The sequence below is a fragment of the Ambystoma mexicanum genome, chromosome 4p, assembly GCF_040938575.1.
Source record: "Ambystoma mexicanum isolate Mex_15411 chromosome 4p, UKY_AmexF1_1, whole genome shotgun sequence".
Classification (NCBI taxonomy): Eukaryota; Metazoa; Chordata; class Amphibia; order Caudata; family Ambystomatidae; genus Ambystoma; species Ambystoma mexicanum.
In genome coordinates, this window is record NC_090927.1 from 775,232,966 (window position 1) to 775,251,192 (window position 18,227).

Genomic DNA, 18,227 nt, shown 5'->3' on the forward strand with positions numbered 1-18,227 from the left:
CTCCCTGCCACTCTGAAACTTGATGAGAACCATCTCCGGTTCCGGAAGCACTTCAAGACCTTCCTCTTCGCTTCTGCATTCTCTCCTCCTCTGCATTGTTGATCTGTTTTGCTTAGGCATTGTGCACCTGGTTACCCTCTGATTTCGGGTCCAGGTACCTGCCCACCCTGCCATGCACTTGCACTGCCTCCTGGCAACCCTCGCAATTTGGGTCTGTATCTGTAACCCTACAGCCCCCCTCTGCCCCTTCACCTGCACTTATCAGACACTGGTCTACCTTTTTCCTAGCACTTACCACGTTTTGGCTGCACTACTATATCTTGTTGTTTTTCATTCATATGCTCAGCACTTTCCACTTCCGTCCTCCCACCTGTACTTTCCCCTTCCCTCGTCCCCTGCACTTGCGCATTATCAATGTCACTGGGCCTAGTAAGATTGTTGTTTTTGTTCTCCCTTGTTCCCCTCCCCTGCTTCGTCGCGCTCTGAAACACATGTGTATGACGCGATACAAATAAAATATCAATATACAAGGGTGATAGGTTGTGTTCCATTGCTTCCTGTGATGTCACTTGGGCATGGGGTCAATTTACATCACTTACTGTGATGTCACTACAGGTCATGGGTCATGTGATGTCACTTCCGCTACCCCTGGCATTTTGGTGAAATGACGTCCCTGCTATGCGGCCATGGTGGCAGCAGAGATAAAAGCCTCTACTCTCTGGGTAGGACCCCAGACACATATGCAATTTACATGTAACAAATCTTTCTCTATGGGTACAGCAAGTACACATGCACACTGGACATTTCCCTTTCTCTATGAAGCGCAAGAGAGCCATGCCATATTTTACTTTCACACAGAATCCAATCAATACTCTTCATTATTCGGCAGCAGGTTCACTTTTCCAGACACACGGCAGGATCTGGATTTCTTTCCAGAGGTCCAATTCCAGAAAGTCCACCAGAAAGGTGAACACAAGTATGTGATAATAAATAGTATTATAAATATTGTTTTAATGTGAAGCCACGTGAGAGCCAATGCTTTTGTTGCTTTCATTAATGTGGTGTACAACTGTACCTCTCCTCTGTGCTCCTCTGTATCCGAACCCCCTGCTGTTCTTTATTAATGTCTGTAAAGCACTCTGTTATGTATCTGTACTGTTGTATACCTCAGTAAAGCGCTCCATTGTGTATCTGTGCTGTTGTATACCCCTGTAAAGCACTCCATTGTGTATCTGTACTGTTGTATACCTCTGTAAAGTGCTCCATTGTGTATCTGTACTGTTGTATACCTCTGGAAAGCGCTCTCTTGTGTATGTGTACTGTTGTATACCTCTGTAATACCTCTGTAAAGCGCTCCATTGTGTATCTGTACTGTTGTATACCACTATAAAGCGCTCCATTGATATGATATTATATGATATGAGATGATATGGCATTTATAACACGCCTATGCACAAGTGTTTCAAGGCGCGACGAGGCAAGTGAAGGAGGGCAGAGGGAAGACAAAGACAACAATCTTACTAAGCCGACATTGAGATTGCGCAAGTGCAGGGGAGGGGGGAGAGGGTAAGTGCCGGGGGAAATGGAGGGGGGCAGTGCCATACATAGGATCAACAGTAAAGAATAAATAAAATAAATACAACAGAGGAAAAAGTGCGGCCAGCTAGTGGCAAGTGCAGGAGTAAGTGCAGACATCAAGTGTCATTAGCTGGTGGGGACTGTAGGATACAGAAAAAACAGCCCCCACATGCAGGGTTTGCCCGGGAGGCAGCGCAGGTGTGCAGCTGGCGGGGAGTGAACCTGGGCCCGAGATCAGAGGGTAGCCAGTTGGGTAGCCGTTGTGTATCTGTACTGTTGTATACCTCTGTAAAGCGCTCTGTTGTGTATCTGCACTGTTGCATATCTCTGTAAAGCGCTCCGTTGCTTCCTGAATCTAGGGCTGCGCTCAATAAATACCATAATAATAATAATAATAATAATAATAATGTATACCGCATAAACACACGTGTCTGGCTGTAAAATACACGCGGCAGAAAATATGACAATCCAATCCCATATCATTGAGGAAAAGGAGAAGGGGAGAGTTTGATGTATTCTCCTGCCACTTTGCTTGGAACGACTTTATAAACAAGCATTGACCATGAGGGTCTTCAGTTATTCCCTGAAGAATCCTACAGCGTTGTAACCTCCTTACTGTCCCTTTTTTGGGGTGCAGCACCACACAGTGCCTTAGCGGGAGCTGACGCTGGGTGTTGTACACTTTGCATTTCAGTCGAGCTGTCAGCTGGAGGGCTCGCCTAAGCAACGCTGCACAATACTACACTTGAAAAACTAAGGCCACCTGGCACGTAGTCACACAGCCGTATCCCATACCCCGAGTAATGAAAATACACACGAGGCTCCCAAATGAAAAGGAGACACAACCATTTGAAATTGAAATGTGCGCTTGGTTGGTTATCATTTGGCTCTGGATATTCCCGGAGCACAGAGCGTCCATTATGCGATACAGTAACAGGTGACTCGCTCGCAGTTCTCCGGCCCATGGGCGCGCGCGCACGTTACGCAGGCCTCTGTGTGTGGCCCAGGCGAGGGCTTCCTCTAGCAGTGCACTGCTAGGGGCTAGATTGCAAGTAATGCAGCAGCGACCAACCTTCCTTTCTCTGGTTGCAACCCACTCACAGGCTCCGTGAAGTCATGTGAACTGTTTTTGTGTGAAAAGTGAGCTGTTTTTGCAAAACAAAAATGGCGATTGCAAGAGACCAGACAAAGACCGTCCTGCTCCTGAATAATAGCCTTCTTAATGTGTGCAAAGAAGATTATGGGTTGTAAAAGCAGCAAAGCGCTTATAAGTACCCCCTTAACAAGGTAGTCTTTGTACCTGAGACACCACGATTAGCCTCACAATAGCGAGTCTTTAATTCTCAACCTTGGTGGTCCAGAAGAACAAGCCCTCCATTGTGGTGGAATGGATGGAAAGAGCTCCCTGTCACTGTCTCCAGTGGCGAGTAGCAGAGAGGCGGCTAAGATTTCCAATGTCACCCGCCTAGGAACATGCCGATACCCCTTGCCTGGCGGAACACAAGGGCCTGTAGCTGCAAGTCTACACACCGAGCAGTGCACAGAGGCAGGGCGGTGTGCTACTGAAGAGCAGGCTGTCGCTTATCAAGCAGCATAGTCCAGAACCGCAGAGACCACCTCGTGTAACCGCTTCTTACACAGAGCTCCTGGCTCAGTTCCTTCTTTCACTCTCGGGTAATAAGTGAGCCTGATTGCCTGACAGGCCCCGATGTGAGCTTTATTTTCCTTAGCATGTTTTACATTTTCAAATATCTTAAAAAGTGATTGTGAAAAGTAAAGTAACAAAGTAAAAATATAAGCAGTCAAACCCCTTTAGTAGCTGATACTAAGAGTACATGAGAAAGTCAAAACAGAAACAACTATTACCCATCAGGAGTCGCCCCAGAGACACATGGGGCAGGTTCCGGCAATATCTCTCTGACAGAAATGTGGATGGAACTGACATAATAATATGTACAATTACAATACTCGATATGTACTGCAAAATAATCACGCTGTGCAAGATGTAGAATTGGAAGCTATGCTGATGTATCTGTGCAAGTTAAAATAAAAATAAAAAAAATAAAAAAAAAGAAACAGGCCATTTGTAACACTTTGAGTAAAAACAAATCCTTGTAATGAAATTGGTCATCATATATTCCTTATTCGTTAAATTTGCGCAAAGATGGGTTGTCCAGCCTCCCTGCATACATTTGTGTGGGAATGACAGGCTCCCGTTCACCTCTTGGCTTCTGGGAGCTCATTTCACTGAGGTAGGCAGTGCCCGTCTAGGTAAAATGATTGAAAAAAAAAGCATGTCCATCCCTGTTTAAACGCGACTGTCACACTTAAAAAAAGATCACCCTGCCACACTTTATGCCTCCTCCCGGCCCTCTTCCCACATGCACAGGGGATGACCCCCATTTCACTGCATTTAAAAGCACATCCCATTTGAAGATTCGGGAATCACTGTGAAATGCTCAGAAACACCCCTTTATATGCAGATGCACAAAAGGGTGATAAAATGTTTATGACCCCCGGGGGGGTGTAGTGGGATACCACTAAGACTCTCATGCACGCAGTTACCGAAACCCTTCGGGCATGGTGTGGTGGCCACCCACGAGCGGGTGTCATCTTAACTGTCGACCGCTCGGAATTATTGATAGACGGTGCTAGGGGCAGGCTAGGACTGTCTGCTCGGACAAGGGGCTTGGCCTGGCGAATGGTCCTTCTAGAATTTGACTTACAACTGGTTGTTGGCAGCTCAGGGGCAGCATTGGTGACTTGGTCTAATGGAACATACAGCAGTTGCATTGATTTTATATTTGTTAACTCTATAATTTGTAAGCATTCCCCTCAATTGCATGTCAACTCCATTGACATAAGTGACCATGACGTCCTGATCATTGAATTTCAAGCAACAGTCAAGCAGCAAAGGAAAAGTCTGGGTGTAAATCCAATGGTAAACTTGCAAGGAAATAGACTCTACTGCTCATCGCTAAACATTAGTCACTTTAACTCGAACCTTAGAGCCAACATGGAAACACACGGAGATCTTCTCAAGCACTATGACTGGGATTTGAAACTTTGCTAGATGAACAAGTTACTTACCAACTGGTAACATTCTTTCGATTGGATGTTCTTCCAACGTATTCCTCATCTTAGATGTAGTCCATCCAGCTTTGCTGCTCTTTGGAAATTTTTTCGGCAGAGGGCGCCGTGCATCAATGTCGTCGAGTCGATGGTCCCTCGAAGGTCTCCGTCGAGGGTGACGTCATCGGGTGTATAAGTAGCATGCGCGGCGCCCGTTGGCCTCAGTTCTGTTTTTCCCCCTTTTTATCTTTGATCTTGTACTGTGTAGATTGCCGGCAGACAGTTATGGGCCTTGCGAGATTTGAGATGGCAATAACCCGGAAAAATCTACAGAGGGGTAGGCTGGGAGGGCGATGAGAATACGTTGGAGGAACACCCAATAGAAAGAACGTTACCAGTTGGTAAGTACTTGTTCTTCGAGTGGATTGTGTCCTCCAACGTATTCCTCATCTTAGATAGACTCCCAAAGCAGTATGGACAATTCCTCTGGAGGAGGGGGTAGATTTTTCGATACTCTTAGATGGCTGAGTATAGTACTGCTTTTCCAAAAGTTAGCTCCCTAGACTGGGAAGCATCCAGGTTAGAGAATTTTGAGAAAGTATGTAGAGAAGACCAAGTTGCTTCTTCGCAAATGGATCAATTGGAACACCTCTTTGAAGGGCCATGGAGGAGGCGATGCCTCTGGTGGAATGAGCCCTTAACCTTTCTGGAGGGTCTTTTCGAGCTAGTCTGTAGCATTCTGAAATGCAAAGCACAATCCAGCGTGAAATTGTCTGTTTTGTCACCGATTGACCCAGTTTCCTTCCTGTGTAACCTATAAACAGCTGGTTGTCCACTCTAAGTCTGGAAAGTCTAGAGATGTAAAAGCTTAAAGCTCTTTTCGGATCCAACCTGTGTAATCATTCCTCCTCCTACGAAGGATGGGGTGGAGGATAGAATGTGGGTAAGACAATTTTCTGACTTAAATGAAAATCAGATATTACTTTCGGTAAAAATTATGGTTTTACTCTCAACACAACTCTGTCCTTATAGAACACAGTATAGGGTGGCCCAGAAGACAGTGCCTGCAATTCGCTCACTCTTTTTGCTGATGTTAGAGCAACCAAGAAGGCTGTTTTCCAAGTTATTAATCTTAATGGACACATGTGCATGGGCTCAAAAGGAGCACACATTAAGAACTTTAGGACTAAATTTAGATCCCAGATCGGTACTTGAAATGGGTGAGGAGGAAACACATTAGTGAGTCCTTTTAAGAATTGTATTATCAAAGGAATTTTGAAGTAGGAGGATTTTTTCCGATGAGCGCTTGAAAATGGAAAGCGCCGCAAGGTAACCTTTTATTGTTGCAATATTCAGACCTCTATGTGCTAGGGTCAGAAGGAAAGATAATACTTCCGGAATAGAACATAGAAAAAGATCGACATTAATTTCTCTGCACCAGTTGCAAAACTTCTTCCAACTTCTTCAGAGACTTTGTTGCTGGCTTTCTTGCCGAAAGCAACACCTCCATAACGTCATCTGGAAGGTTCCAATCCCTGTATCTCAGCCTTTCAGATACCAAGCATGAAGGTTGAGCGTTTTGACCTCTGGATGGAGAACCTGACCTTCCATTTGAGAGAGAAGGTTCTCTCTCTGAGGAAGACATACTGGAGGACAGATGGACATGTCTAGAAGGTCCGGGTACCACGTTCTCCTGCCCCAATCTGGGGCAATTAGGATCATGCGGCTCCAAAACCTTCTCAGCCTCCTAATGACCTGAGGAATGACGAGAATCGGAGGGAGCGCGTACAATAGTGGGAAATTCAACTCCACCACGAACGCGTCCCCCAGGGCTCCTCTCGGGGGAAATTCCCTTGAGCAATACCTTTTGCATTTTCGGTTGATTCCAGTTGCAAACAGGTCTACTTGAGGGATTCCCCAAAGGGTGAAGATCCCTTGAATGACTTCCTGAGCCAGTTCCCATTCGTGGGATACCGTGCTCCACCTGCTCAGAATATCTGCCGTCATATTCTCTTTCCCGGCTAAATGAATTGCCGTTAAAGAGATTCCCTCCTGAATTGCCCAGTACCAGAGCTGCATTGCTTCTCTGCACAGGGGTAGTGACCCCACGCCTCCTCTTTTGTTTAGGTAGTGCATGGCCACTGTGTTGTCCATCATTATAAGACATTCTTTCCCCTGACAGATGGCAGGAAGGCCTTCAGCGCTTGTCTGATTGCCCTCAGCTCTAAAAGGTTGTTATGTAGTTTGGACTCCGATGGAAACCAACGACCGCTGATTGTCAAATCGTTGGCATGAGCTCCCCACCCCAGGAGTGAGGCGTCCGTCATTACTGTGATCTCCAGCCATGGTTGCCAAAAAGGTTCTCCTTTAAGGATGTTCTCTGTACAGGTCCACCATAGACGGTCTTGTCTGACCTTGTTCGGAATCTGAAGAAGATCTGTCATTTGACCCGAGAACTGGGACCAATGAGTATTTAGGGCCCATTGAAGGGATCTCATCCTCAAGCGTGCCTCTGGCACCAGAAAGATGCAGGATGCCATGAGGCCGAGCAACCTTAAAAAGTCGTAAGCCTGGAGATTTTGGGCATTTTGGAATTTGGAAACCATCTGAAGAATGTCTTGAGCCCTTGACTTGGGAGGCAAGCTCTTTCCCAAGGACGTGTCTAATACAGCTCCCATGTACTGAAGCTGTTGGGAAGGTGTCATCTGTGACTTCTTGAAATTGAGGGAGAAGCCCAGTTTGTGGAGGAAGTGGCAGGTGACTTTCAGATGATCCAGTGCTTGCTCGGCAGAGCGCGCTCTGATCAACCGATCGTCCAGGTAGGGGTAGACATGAATCCCCCCTTTCCTGAGGTGCGCTGCCACCACTACCATTAACTTGGTGAAGACCCTCGGGCGGAGGTCAACCCGAATGGCAGGACTCGAAACTGATAGTGTGAGTCGCCAACTACGAACCTCAGGTATTTTCTTTGTTTGAGATGAATCGGCACATGAAAATAAGCATCCTGGAGGTCCAATGACACCGACCAGTCCTGGAGTTGAAGGGCCTGAAGGATCTGAGAAAGGGTAACCATCTTGAACTTGTCCTTCCTGAGGAACTTGTTCAAGTTTCTTAGGTCCAAGATGGGTCTCAGTCCTCCGTCCTTTTTGGGGATCAAAAAATACGGGGAGTAACAACCCTTGTTCCTCTCCGCTGCAGGTACTGGTTCTATAGCACCTTTCTCCAGCAGGGTTAGAACTTCCTGCTGTAGGAGCGGGTTTGAAAGTTTCAACGGGTGTCTCCCTGGTGGATTGCTTTGAGGTTGCTTTAAAAAGGAAGGCAATAGCCTTGGGCTATTATTTCTAGAGCCCAAACATCTGAAGTAATGGCTCGCCATTCTTGCAGATGATGCAACAGCCTGCCTCATACAGGTGTTTTGTGGTGCAAGTCCTCAAAGTGGTTTTGTGGCGGATGTTGCAGCTGCTGATGGCAAAGAGGCTGCAGCTGGAGCTGGCTCAGCACATTTTCCTCGTCCACCATGAGTGGCCTTTCTTTGGCCCCTTTGACTGGCCATTCCTCTCGTCTTCCCGTATGAGGTGTAATAACGATAGGATCGTCCCCTCCATGATTGCCCTTGCACACGAAAAGGCTGAGGTTGCCTAATAGCAGCTCCTAAGGATTTTGCAGCTGCTTTTGAGGTCTGCAACCTCTCAAGGCTCTTGTCAGCCTTGTTGCCAAAAAGGTGAGACCCGTCAAAAGGCATGTTCAGGAGGCGGTTCTGTACGTCCAGTGCAAAACCCAACTTCCGTAACCACACAAACCTGCGCATTACCGTGCTAGTGCCCATAGACCTGCTTACACTATCCACAGTGTCCAATCCAGATTGAAGGGATTCCTGCATGGCCTCTTTTCCATCTCTAACGATGGCTAGGAAACCTTCCCTTTCTTCCCCTTCTGGTATGTGCTCTGCCGCCATTGCGATGCACTCCCATAGAGTGTACGAAAATGTTGCCAAGGCCCATGTGGAGTTGGCAGATTTTAATGCCATGCTCCTGGCTGAAAATACCTTCCGTGCCCAACCATCCACACACTTATCATCCCTGTCTGGAGGGATAGACGGGTACGCAAGTTTGTTGGAAGCTGTGGCTGCCTGTATGACCAAACTCTCGGGAGTTGGATGTTTTGACAGATAGCCGGGGTCGCTACTGGCTGGGCGGTATTTTGATGCAAGGGATTTATATACCGGAGGAATAGAATCCGGAGTTTCCCAATTCTTGGCCACCCTGTTTTGTAAGGCTACATGAAAAGGTAGTACTGGGTCTTCAGTGGGACCATGGTCCAATATGTCTTTTAAATCGTCCTGGACGAATTGGGCTGGTGGTCTAGCCCATCCCAAGTAATCTACCACATTGGTCATTAACTGACGGTAAAATGGACTGGCATGCTCTCCTGGATCTGGTCTACCGAAGTCATTCTCAGGAGAGGTGTCAATGCCACTTGCATTGTGTAAAGACTCCACCAAATCCCTCATTCTGCTTTCCTCTGAGATCAAGCATTCTGGGACATTTGGGGTGCCATACTCCAATCCAAAAGGTACATTTTCCTCTCCTGTTCCTCAAAAATTGAGGTCAAGGATTTGAAAAACTCCTTCCCCGGGAGAGGCTTGAAAACCTTCTGTGGGAGAGGAGGAGGAAGAGGTGTAGTACCAGGCTCTGAAGGAATTACATGTTTTTTTTTACTTTTTCCTTCTCTTTTTCTGGCTACCCTGGCTTGGTTGGAGCCTTTGGCGCCAAGGGTTTCGGCGTCGACGTCGATAAAGGCGTTGACGGCATCAATGACATAGTGGACGTCGACAGGGTCTGCTTCGAGGGCATCGAGGCGGCCTTCGACGGTTTCCCCTTCGAGGTGTGATAGGTCTCGGACGGCATCGGTGATCTCGAGCGGTCGACTCGAGCGTTTATCGCATGGCGTCCTGGAAGGTTCCATATCCTTCCTTTTACGATCATCCAGGCTCGAGGGCGCGTGAGTGTTGGAGCGATGATGCTCCCGGCTGGCTTCAGAAGAAGGCGCGGACCGAGGCTTCGCCTTCTCAAACACCTCCATCATTTTGACCCTGAATGCTTCCCACTCTTCGGTAGACGAATGTTTTGTGGGGCATTTCATTTTCGGAGACACGTCTGACGACGAGGTAGAGGGAGACCTATGGTGTCGTTTCTTCGACTTTTTCGATGAAGACGACGAGCGATGAGAATCGCTTCGGGATCTAGATTGATGCCTTTCGCGTTGAGGAGATTTTTCCCCATGGAGTCTCGACTCGACGCTAGAGGCTTTTCGATCCTTCCGACCTACCTGTAGCTTTCCTCTCCTTTCGCGCAAGGCCTTCCCCCGTCATCGCCTGACACTTCGAACAGGCCTCCATGTCGTGGCCTTCCCCAAGACACCACAAACACTCGCGGTGCGGGTCCGTGATCGACATTTTTGAGCCGCACGACTTGCATTTTTTAAAACCCGATCTCGGGGTCGTGGTCAGCATCGATGACGAGGACATAATTACTTCTCGTTATATTATATTTCTTGACAAAACTCAAGGCGCACCGAATGTCCGAAGCAACGTAACTGCAGAAAAACGGAACTGAGGCCAACGGGCGCCGCACATGCTACTTATACACCCGATGACGTCACCCTCGACGGAGGCCTTCGAGGGACCATCGACTCAACGACATGGACACACGGCGCCCTCTGCCGAAATAATTTCCGAAGAGCAGCAAAGCTGGATGGAATACATCTAAGATGAGGAATATGTTGGAGGACACAATCCACTTGAAAGGCATAATGTTCATGGAAAGAAACTGGTTTCGAGGGTAAATAATCGAACTGGGCAAGAGCTACTGTATGATTTGAACATTTCAAAAAGAATGACATTATTTAATGCTACTCTTCGAGAAATCACAAAAAACTACCTATTACCCATAAGTAAGAAAGATAACTCAAAGGGAAAGCAAGAGCTAGTTATAAAAACTGTCTGCGTACCCATAAATATAATGAAAATGCTTGCAACTGGCGAGTTATAGATAGAATTCTTAAGACTAGTGATACAAGGACATTTTAGTCTCTTTTAAGAAACATTTCTTCAGCAAATTCCAATTGGCTAGTGTGTGTTATTTCCGAAAATACTTGGGCCGCTCATATTTTGAAAACCTGTTGGTCCAATGCTAAGCCGAAATCACGTGTGCCAAAGGTTAACAAGGTAGGTTTTCTGGTCTTTTAGCACAACATAAACAGTTCTTCGAGAGAAAGAATAAATATAGACTGTGCTATTGCATAATTCGGAGACAACAGGTGGAAGCAATGTACTGACTATCCCTAATGGAAGAACACCCTGACCCTAACAGAAGTGTCTTGCCCTAGGTGGTAGGTGGTGCGCCCCCTATCTAACAGGGATAGTGGGAGAAAAAACTGTCCCTCATCACTACCAATTGAATTAGTTGTGTCAAACTTTATTGTATGTATAAAACCAGAGAACAACCCATCAGCTGTTCGTCAGACAAGACTGGTTATTAGATCCTGTCCAAAAAGCTGATTGACTGGTGAGAAGATTTATGACCTTGGAATTTTTGTGATTGGTTTATTCACCCACAGGAATATAATGTACCAAATAAGATAGGTTGTGCACAGAAGGAATAATACAAAAGCAAGTGGTTTATGTTGTGCGTTGGAGTAGAGGTTAGTTGCCTGAATCACATGGCCTCCTTGTTGGTTAGGAATGATGCAAAATGTGCAGCTGTGGCTGGTGGACTCAGGTCTCCTACTCAGATCAGGATGAAGCCTCCCACTAGGACCAGGTTGATGGGGTCATCTTTGAGAGAGGCTTTCCGGTCAGCAACGGCATCTGCAAAGGTGGTGTTGCTTGCCAAATGGACGGTATAGAAACGTGGCATGCTGTGCCGAAGGATTAAGGTTCCCGCCTAGGACAGGGGTCTGCAACCTTTGGCTCTCCAGGTGTTTTGGATTATGAATCCCAACATCCCACGCCATTGAATTTGCTGGCTAGGGCTGGTGGGTGTTGTAGTCCAAAGGAGCCAAAGGTTCCCGATCCCTGACATAGGACAAAGTTTGCTTCTGATTACTGCCTATCTCGATATGCTGCTAGTCATCATGTTTGTTTGTTGTCTGCTTGTTATATGTTTCGGCGCTTTGACACCTATGGCCTTAAGCGATATACAAATACATACATAAAATTGCACAACTAGGATAGTGGACAAAGGAGTTTTTGTGAAAGAGAGTAACCCTTTCCTAGAGAGGAGGGCACTATTTGTTGGTGTGGTCACTCAGATGAGGATGGGCACTGAACCCTAACAGTGGTGTCTTGGTGACAGCAGGTCGAAGACATCGAGTGAATATCTGACTGTAAAGTGTGTGTGAAAGAGGGGGGGTGGAGGATAGACACAGGGTAACTAGGTGTGCTGGCAGGATGGTGGTGACTAAATGGGCCGGTTAGTTGAAGGAGCAGGATTTGACAGATAGTGTGTAATAATGCACCACTTGGGTTTCTCAGAGCGATGGGTATTGTTGTGCATGTAAACAGTGCCACAGCGGGGGAAAGCAACTAGGAAGTGCCTATCTGATGTTGCCCTCGCCCTGTTACATGTGTGGATGGGCACGGAACTGCATACCCCACTACTGTTGGCTAGGAACATTCAAACACGCCTCTGAAACGATTCATAATTGTCTGGTTTCAATTATGCTTGACTGCTGTCCAAGAAATGGCAGACTGTTTGTATAAGTGAATTGACATACCTGGGCCTGCGAAATGCTATACCATATTGTTGGCAAGCGAGTCCAACTGTAGGCGTGTACACAACAGGCATGAATCGCTCAATATCAGATGTCAGCACTCTGTAGAAAAGCTTTTCATTTCGATCCTGGAGCCCCATAAGCAAAATATATCTGTAAGAATTGAAGAAAGAGTAAGGTCACAGCTCAGTAAATCAAACACAGCACTGCGAAGATCAAAACGATGCAAATACACCGTTATTAATGTATTTTAAGGCCAGCACCGAGTTCAGTCAAGTAAACAATAGCACAGAGCTGAATCTTTAAAGGGGTATGTACCTGAAGCAGAACTGATGACGCGAAAATCCACATATAAATCCGTCACTTTATAGATGTTGCATATCAAAAGTAGCCTTTAGAACTCATATATGTTTGCAAAATGAAATCAAATTACATAATGTCAGAAATACATACTCCTAAAACGAAAGAAATACAATATCCCACATGGGAAACAAGTGAAAGCACAACAACATACATGTTATTTATTTATTTATTTATTTATATAATTATTTTTTTATTTGTATTTAATCAACAAGATGTTTACAAAATGAAAGAAAAGTTCATCTTGTGACTACAGTTGTGGCGAACTGAAGAAGTTATTTAGGAAGAAAAGAAGGTAAAGTCTGTTTTTCACAAAAGATTGTCCAGAGGCTGAACTCTGAGATCTATATCGGTTCTTTAAGGCCTGTTTGGTTAGTTGGGAAGTTGACGTGTTGAAGTATTTTATAGGTAGCTAGTAGCATACATGTTATTATCAATAAGAAATCTCCTGCAACTCTGGGGGGCACGTGGAAGTTACATATTCATGAGGGAATTCTGGAGTCAAACTGGACTTACAAATAGCTTTCCAGCACTCCAAGCTTCCTACGCAAAGTTTGCTATCACACAAGTAATGACACGAGGGTCGGATATAAGGGCCCACAGCTAAACCATCCTGGCACTTATGTGCCACTTTGAAATCAAAATGGACTTCTTCCAGCTTCATCTCAGGGTCTTACGGTTCAGTCAAGACATACAAAATAACCATTGTTTACAGTGAGGTTCCATCACACGCACATATATATCTGCCTTATTTGAGATACAAGACTGCCTGGTCTCAGCCAGGGAGGGAGGGGGAGGCTCTAATGCTACCCATGCACGGGGTTCCATGGTTCATCTCAAACACCAGCCACCCTGGCAATGCAAACTGCCAGGTTCCCAGAGAGCAAGGCCATTGCTCATCCGCTAAAGGAAGTGTACCTAGTGTGTGAACACAAGTCTTAGATTTCTCAGCAGCTCTCGCCTTGGACACTGAGCAGGGGGCTATGTCAATCCATCTGCCTGTCCCCTCAACTATGCACCTGTGCCTAGATCAGCACCCCACCTTACACCTGCAAACTAGAAGACAAACCTAGGTGCAGAATGAGCCAGAGTAACATGTCACTGTCCCGAAATGGTCTCTGCGTCGTCTGATCCTCTCCCTGGCTCTCTGCTGCCCTCATTGTCGCAGGAAACCGGGTTCAGCAGTGCTTAATCTGCAAAAATTGCCGGCGCACAAATATTTTCGAACACGCCCATGACACGTCAGGGTGGGCAGCTCCCCACCCACTATTACCACCACCCATGGATGGTCCACATGCTGTCAACATATATGGGGTCAACGCTGCAACTCCCACCGGCTTCTTGTGGCTGATGGATGAACTGTGTCACTACGGCAGATGTGTGATTTACAAATACCAATCAACATAAACATAAAATAACATACTCGTGTCTTGACATGAGACAAAAATTTAAGTGTATCTTTAAACACAATCATCATTTACATTTTGCTTTGATTCTATAGGTGTTCATTGCGTGACTGGCCGTTGCAATAATAAAGTTGCCAAAACACCACATCATAATCAAACTGAGTCCGAGACAATAAGCACTGGAGCACAGAAATATGTGCCAGGGCTGAGGCCTGGCAAACGCCCCCACCAATAAAGCACTGGGGCCCACAGCATTCCATCTGCCAGGAATCATGCCATATCTAGTTCCTCCCACTCCAGTGCTACACCCATAAACGGTGCACACACATCTAGAAGACAAAAGAAAGCTCTGATTGGGCCAGAAGGGCATGTGAGCAGCTGGAGCTGGCACCAGTAGCCCAATCACCTCTCTGCCACTATCCAGGGCCTAGAAAAGCCAAACTGATTAGTAACAAGTGTACATTGTAAGGGTGTATCACCAGGATGTGTTAATCATGAGGCCAACCCCTCAATTATGTTTAGTTAGTTGAGGAGAGTGAAAGAAGGCAGTATTGTCAATGTAGAGAGAGCAGCAATAATAACAGTTTTATGGCCATTCATGTTTCATTGATGGACATGACTGCAAGGTGGTGTGTATGGGAGGCAGAGCAGTCTATGATAACGGAGGACTTCGTACAGAGTAATTAGGAATTCCTGATAACTAGAGTTAGTTTAGGAACAGAGGAAAATACAGTATCCAATGGGCGAGAAAAGGTAGGAGGGTGAATGTTGGGCTAGTGGTGTTGGATTGAAATCTGTGCCTGAGTTGTCTTTTTTGGAGATGTGAATCACAGGAATGTGGTGACATGGGGACAAGGCAGGAGTTGTGGTGATAATGCTATGGTTTGCATTCAATCTCACAGTGAATGGGAGGAAGAGTGTGGGGAGGAGGAGGGTTAGGATGTGGAAGATCATAATGCAGGTGAGGGGTTTGCAACCTCCAGATGTTTTGGACCAAAATTCCTGTGATCTCTCGCCATTAACTTTGCTAGGTAGGACTAATGAGTGTTGTAGTACACAATATCTGGTGAGCAAAAGTGTGTAGACCCCTGATGTAGGTGTAGGGATTTGGACTGGTGAGGAGGGATCAGGAAGGAAGTGAAGTGATTCCAGTAGTTCAAGTAAAAGGGTATTAGTAGGCTGGCAGCAATCAATTAATTAATGATTGCGCTTGTAGGGAAAAACAAAAATAAATAATAGGCCATTAATGGCATCGAATTACATGTGCCAGTAGCAACCAGTAAACTTTTATAATAGGCTGGAAGCAATCAATATAGTCTGTTGAAGCATCCTTGGACCAGTTACATGTTCTACTGGTCCAATTGGTGCCAATGCTGAGGGTGCAAATCCAGCGAATATGGTCCGGGTGCTGGCAGATGGAGTGGCCTGACCCCCATTTTCTGATCAAGGGCAGGGAAGAGCGAGAGAGAGAGAGAGAGGCAGAGAGAGGGAGAGAGAGAGAGGGAGAGGGAGAGAGAGCGAGGCAGAGAGAGAGAGGGGGAGAGAGAGAGAGAGAGAAAGAGAGAGAGGCAGAGCGAGAGAGAGGGAGAGAGAGCGAGGCAGAGAGAGAGAGAGAGAGAGAGAAAGGGAGAGAGAGAGAAAGAGAGAGGCAGAGAGAGAGAGAGAGGGAGGGAGAGAGAGCGAGGCAGAGAGAGAGAGAGAGGGAGAGAGAGAGAGAGAGAGAAAGAGAGAGGCAGAGAGAGAGAGAGAGAGAGAGAGAGAGAGAGAGGGAGAGAGTGAGGCAGAGAGAGAGAGAGAGAGGGGGAGAGAGAGAGAGGGTGAGACACCTCAAAGGGAATAAGCAGGTGTTTCATGGAGTGACCTGGCCTAATGCTTACTAATTAAGGTGATGGCAGCAGCGAGGAAGGTGGCAAAGAGGTGATTGGGTGATGTAGTCCAGCTTGTGCCAATCACTGCTGTTTTTCTTCCTGGTGGGCAAGTGCAGGTCAGAGCAGGAACAAGCTAATTTGTGAGAGGGCTGTCAACTGGATTAGCCTGACCCATTGCTCACTGATCAAGTTAAGGACTGCAGGGTAGCGGCTGGCAAATAGGGAATCGTGCAATTTAGTCTGTTCAGGATGGCTGAGGGTGCTCACCTGTTTTCCTGGCCTAATTTGAGTTGATGATTGTCTTCTGGGCAGGCGGTTGCAAGTTGAGGGTGAGGAACTTGAGCCAGAGCAAGCTGGTGGAGTGGCCTGCCCCGCATTCAGTGATCAAGCAAGGGTTGTGGAGAAAGAGGGTGGTGTGCATGGGATGGGATGTTCCACATCTTAGGAACTTTTTCTTCTCATTTGTCATTGTACGGTCCATGTGCCAGGACTGTGTTTTCTCTCCTGCACCTTGACATGTTTCTCACATTATTAACTTTTGATTTATTTAGACGTTTGAATACTCTTTCCTTGCTTTAACAGAGTGGTGTGCTCTGTGTCACTCTCTTTCCTGTTTGTCTTGCCCCCCTGTTAGTTGGCACATCATATTTAAATAAGTCATTTTTAAAAATGAGCTCATTTACGAATAGGTCAGCCACTATGCTTGCCTTTAGTGAAGAGGTAGCTAGTTGCATGTTATCACTAATATCAGATATTGACCGTGACACAGTACAGACAGATAACCTAGATAGACTGATATCTAAACAGAAGAAGGGAAATCTCGCAGAAGTTGCACGCCTCAACACTGGCGCAATACCATAAGGCACATAGGATACCATGTGGTCTGAGAGTTTACCTCAAGCCCACACTTTGTAGAGAGAACCAGGAATTTGTGAACAGGTGAGAACACATCTTAAACAAGAGTTTCTTAGATCTCATTCTCCTCACTATCGAGGAGCTTTCCAAATCCTTCACCAGTATACACCAAGAGCCCGAAGAGGTTAAGGAGAAACTCCTAGCATTGCAGTCGAGCGAGGAGTTAAACAAAGTGCTGGAGGAGATTCATCGAGAACTTAACTCGTATCAGAAATATATTGAACAACGAAAGATACGTACATTTCGTAGGGGCACACTTGATTACACCAGAGACTTAGTCTACACTTGGCAAGAGTTTTATAACTCAAACAGACAGGGACCCGACAGACCGCAGAGACCTACTCCCACCACTGGTAATACAGATAGCAGTGACTTGACAAGTGGGGAGATTGAGATTGATCGCAGTGCATTGACAGTTGTACCCATTACCGCACGTACTGTAGAGACTACATTGACATGACCTAGTACAAGCACAGCAGAGACCGTAGTAACACAGGTTATGTTTTAGACAGGGGAAGACCTGAAGAGGGAAAATGAAAACCAAGGGCCAGAAACAAATACGTACAAAATTGGTAATGGACCTTTCCTCCAAAACACTTATAACTGCCCACTTAATCTAGGCCTCTCTTTCATTCTGACACTTAAGTACATATTTTGAGGAAGAGGTTAATCTCTTTAAATTAATTATAAAGATGTAATTGAAAGTGTTCTTTGAATCTCTACCAGAGGCCCAAGAGAGGTCGAATACGTTTGACTTCCTTGAAATTAAATCCAAAAGTGCTTTCCATCAAACAACCAAAGAACAAATATAGCTCCAATTATAATTTCAACCTAAGTAAACATCAGACACGCCTGCTTAAGTTGTCGGATGACACGTCTGTCATCATGAAACCAGCCAATAAAGGCACTGCCCTCGTCATCGTGGACTCTATGTTCGATAACACAGGTTCTTTTGGCACTTTGGCACGTGACCCTAGAACTTATTTAAAGTTAGACCATGACCCCACAAATACTATTATGTCTTTGATAGAAGAGACGATAAATAAAGCCTAATGACCATGAGGGGATAATAGCACGCACCAAAGAGTATGTGATACAGAAGCACCCGATAATGCTGGTGTTGTATGCATTACCTAAGGTGCACAAAAACCCTACAAGACTACCATTTAAGCCCATAGTGGCTGGCACGGACTGTGCATTCCATCCATTGGCAGTCTATCTTGACACAGCACTCCAACCATTGGTGACACCAACA

The 18,227-nt window shown here is 46.0% G+C and overlaps 1 protein-coding gene across 1 annotated transcript in view; it reads right to left on the minus strand.

Moving 5' to 3' along the window:
- Positions 1-18,227, minus strand: part of ME1 (malic enzyme 1) — a 1,722,623-nt gene that overhangs the window by 1,132,469 nt on the left and 571,927 nt on the right. The window contains exon 3 of the mRNA XM_069606328.1: positions 12,427-12,576. Coding sequence (XP_069462429.1) covers positions 12,427-12,576 — 150 coding nt within the window. The remainder of the gene's footprint in view (positions 1-12,426; positions 12,577-18,227) is intronic.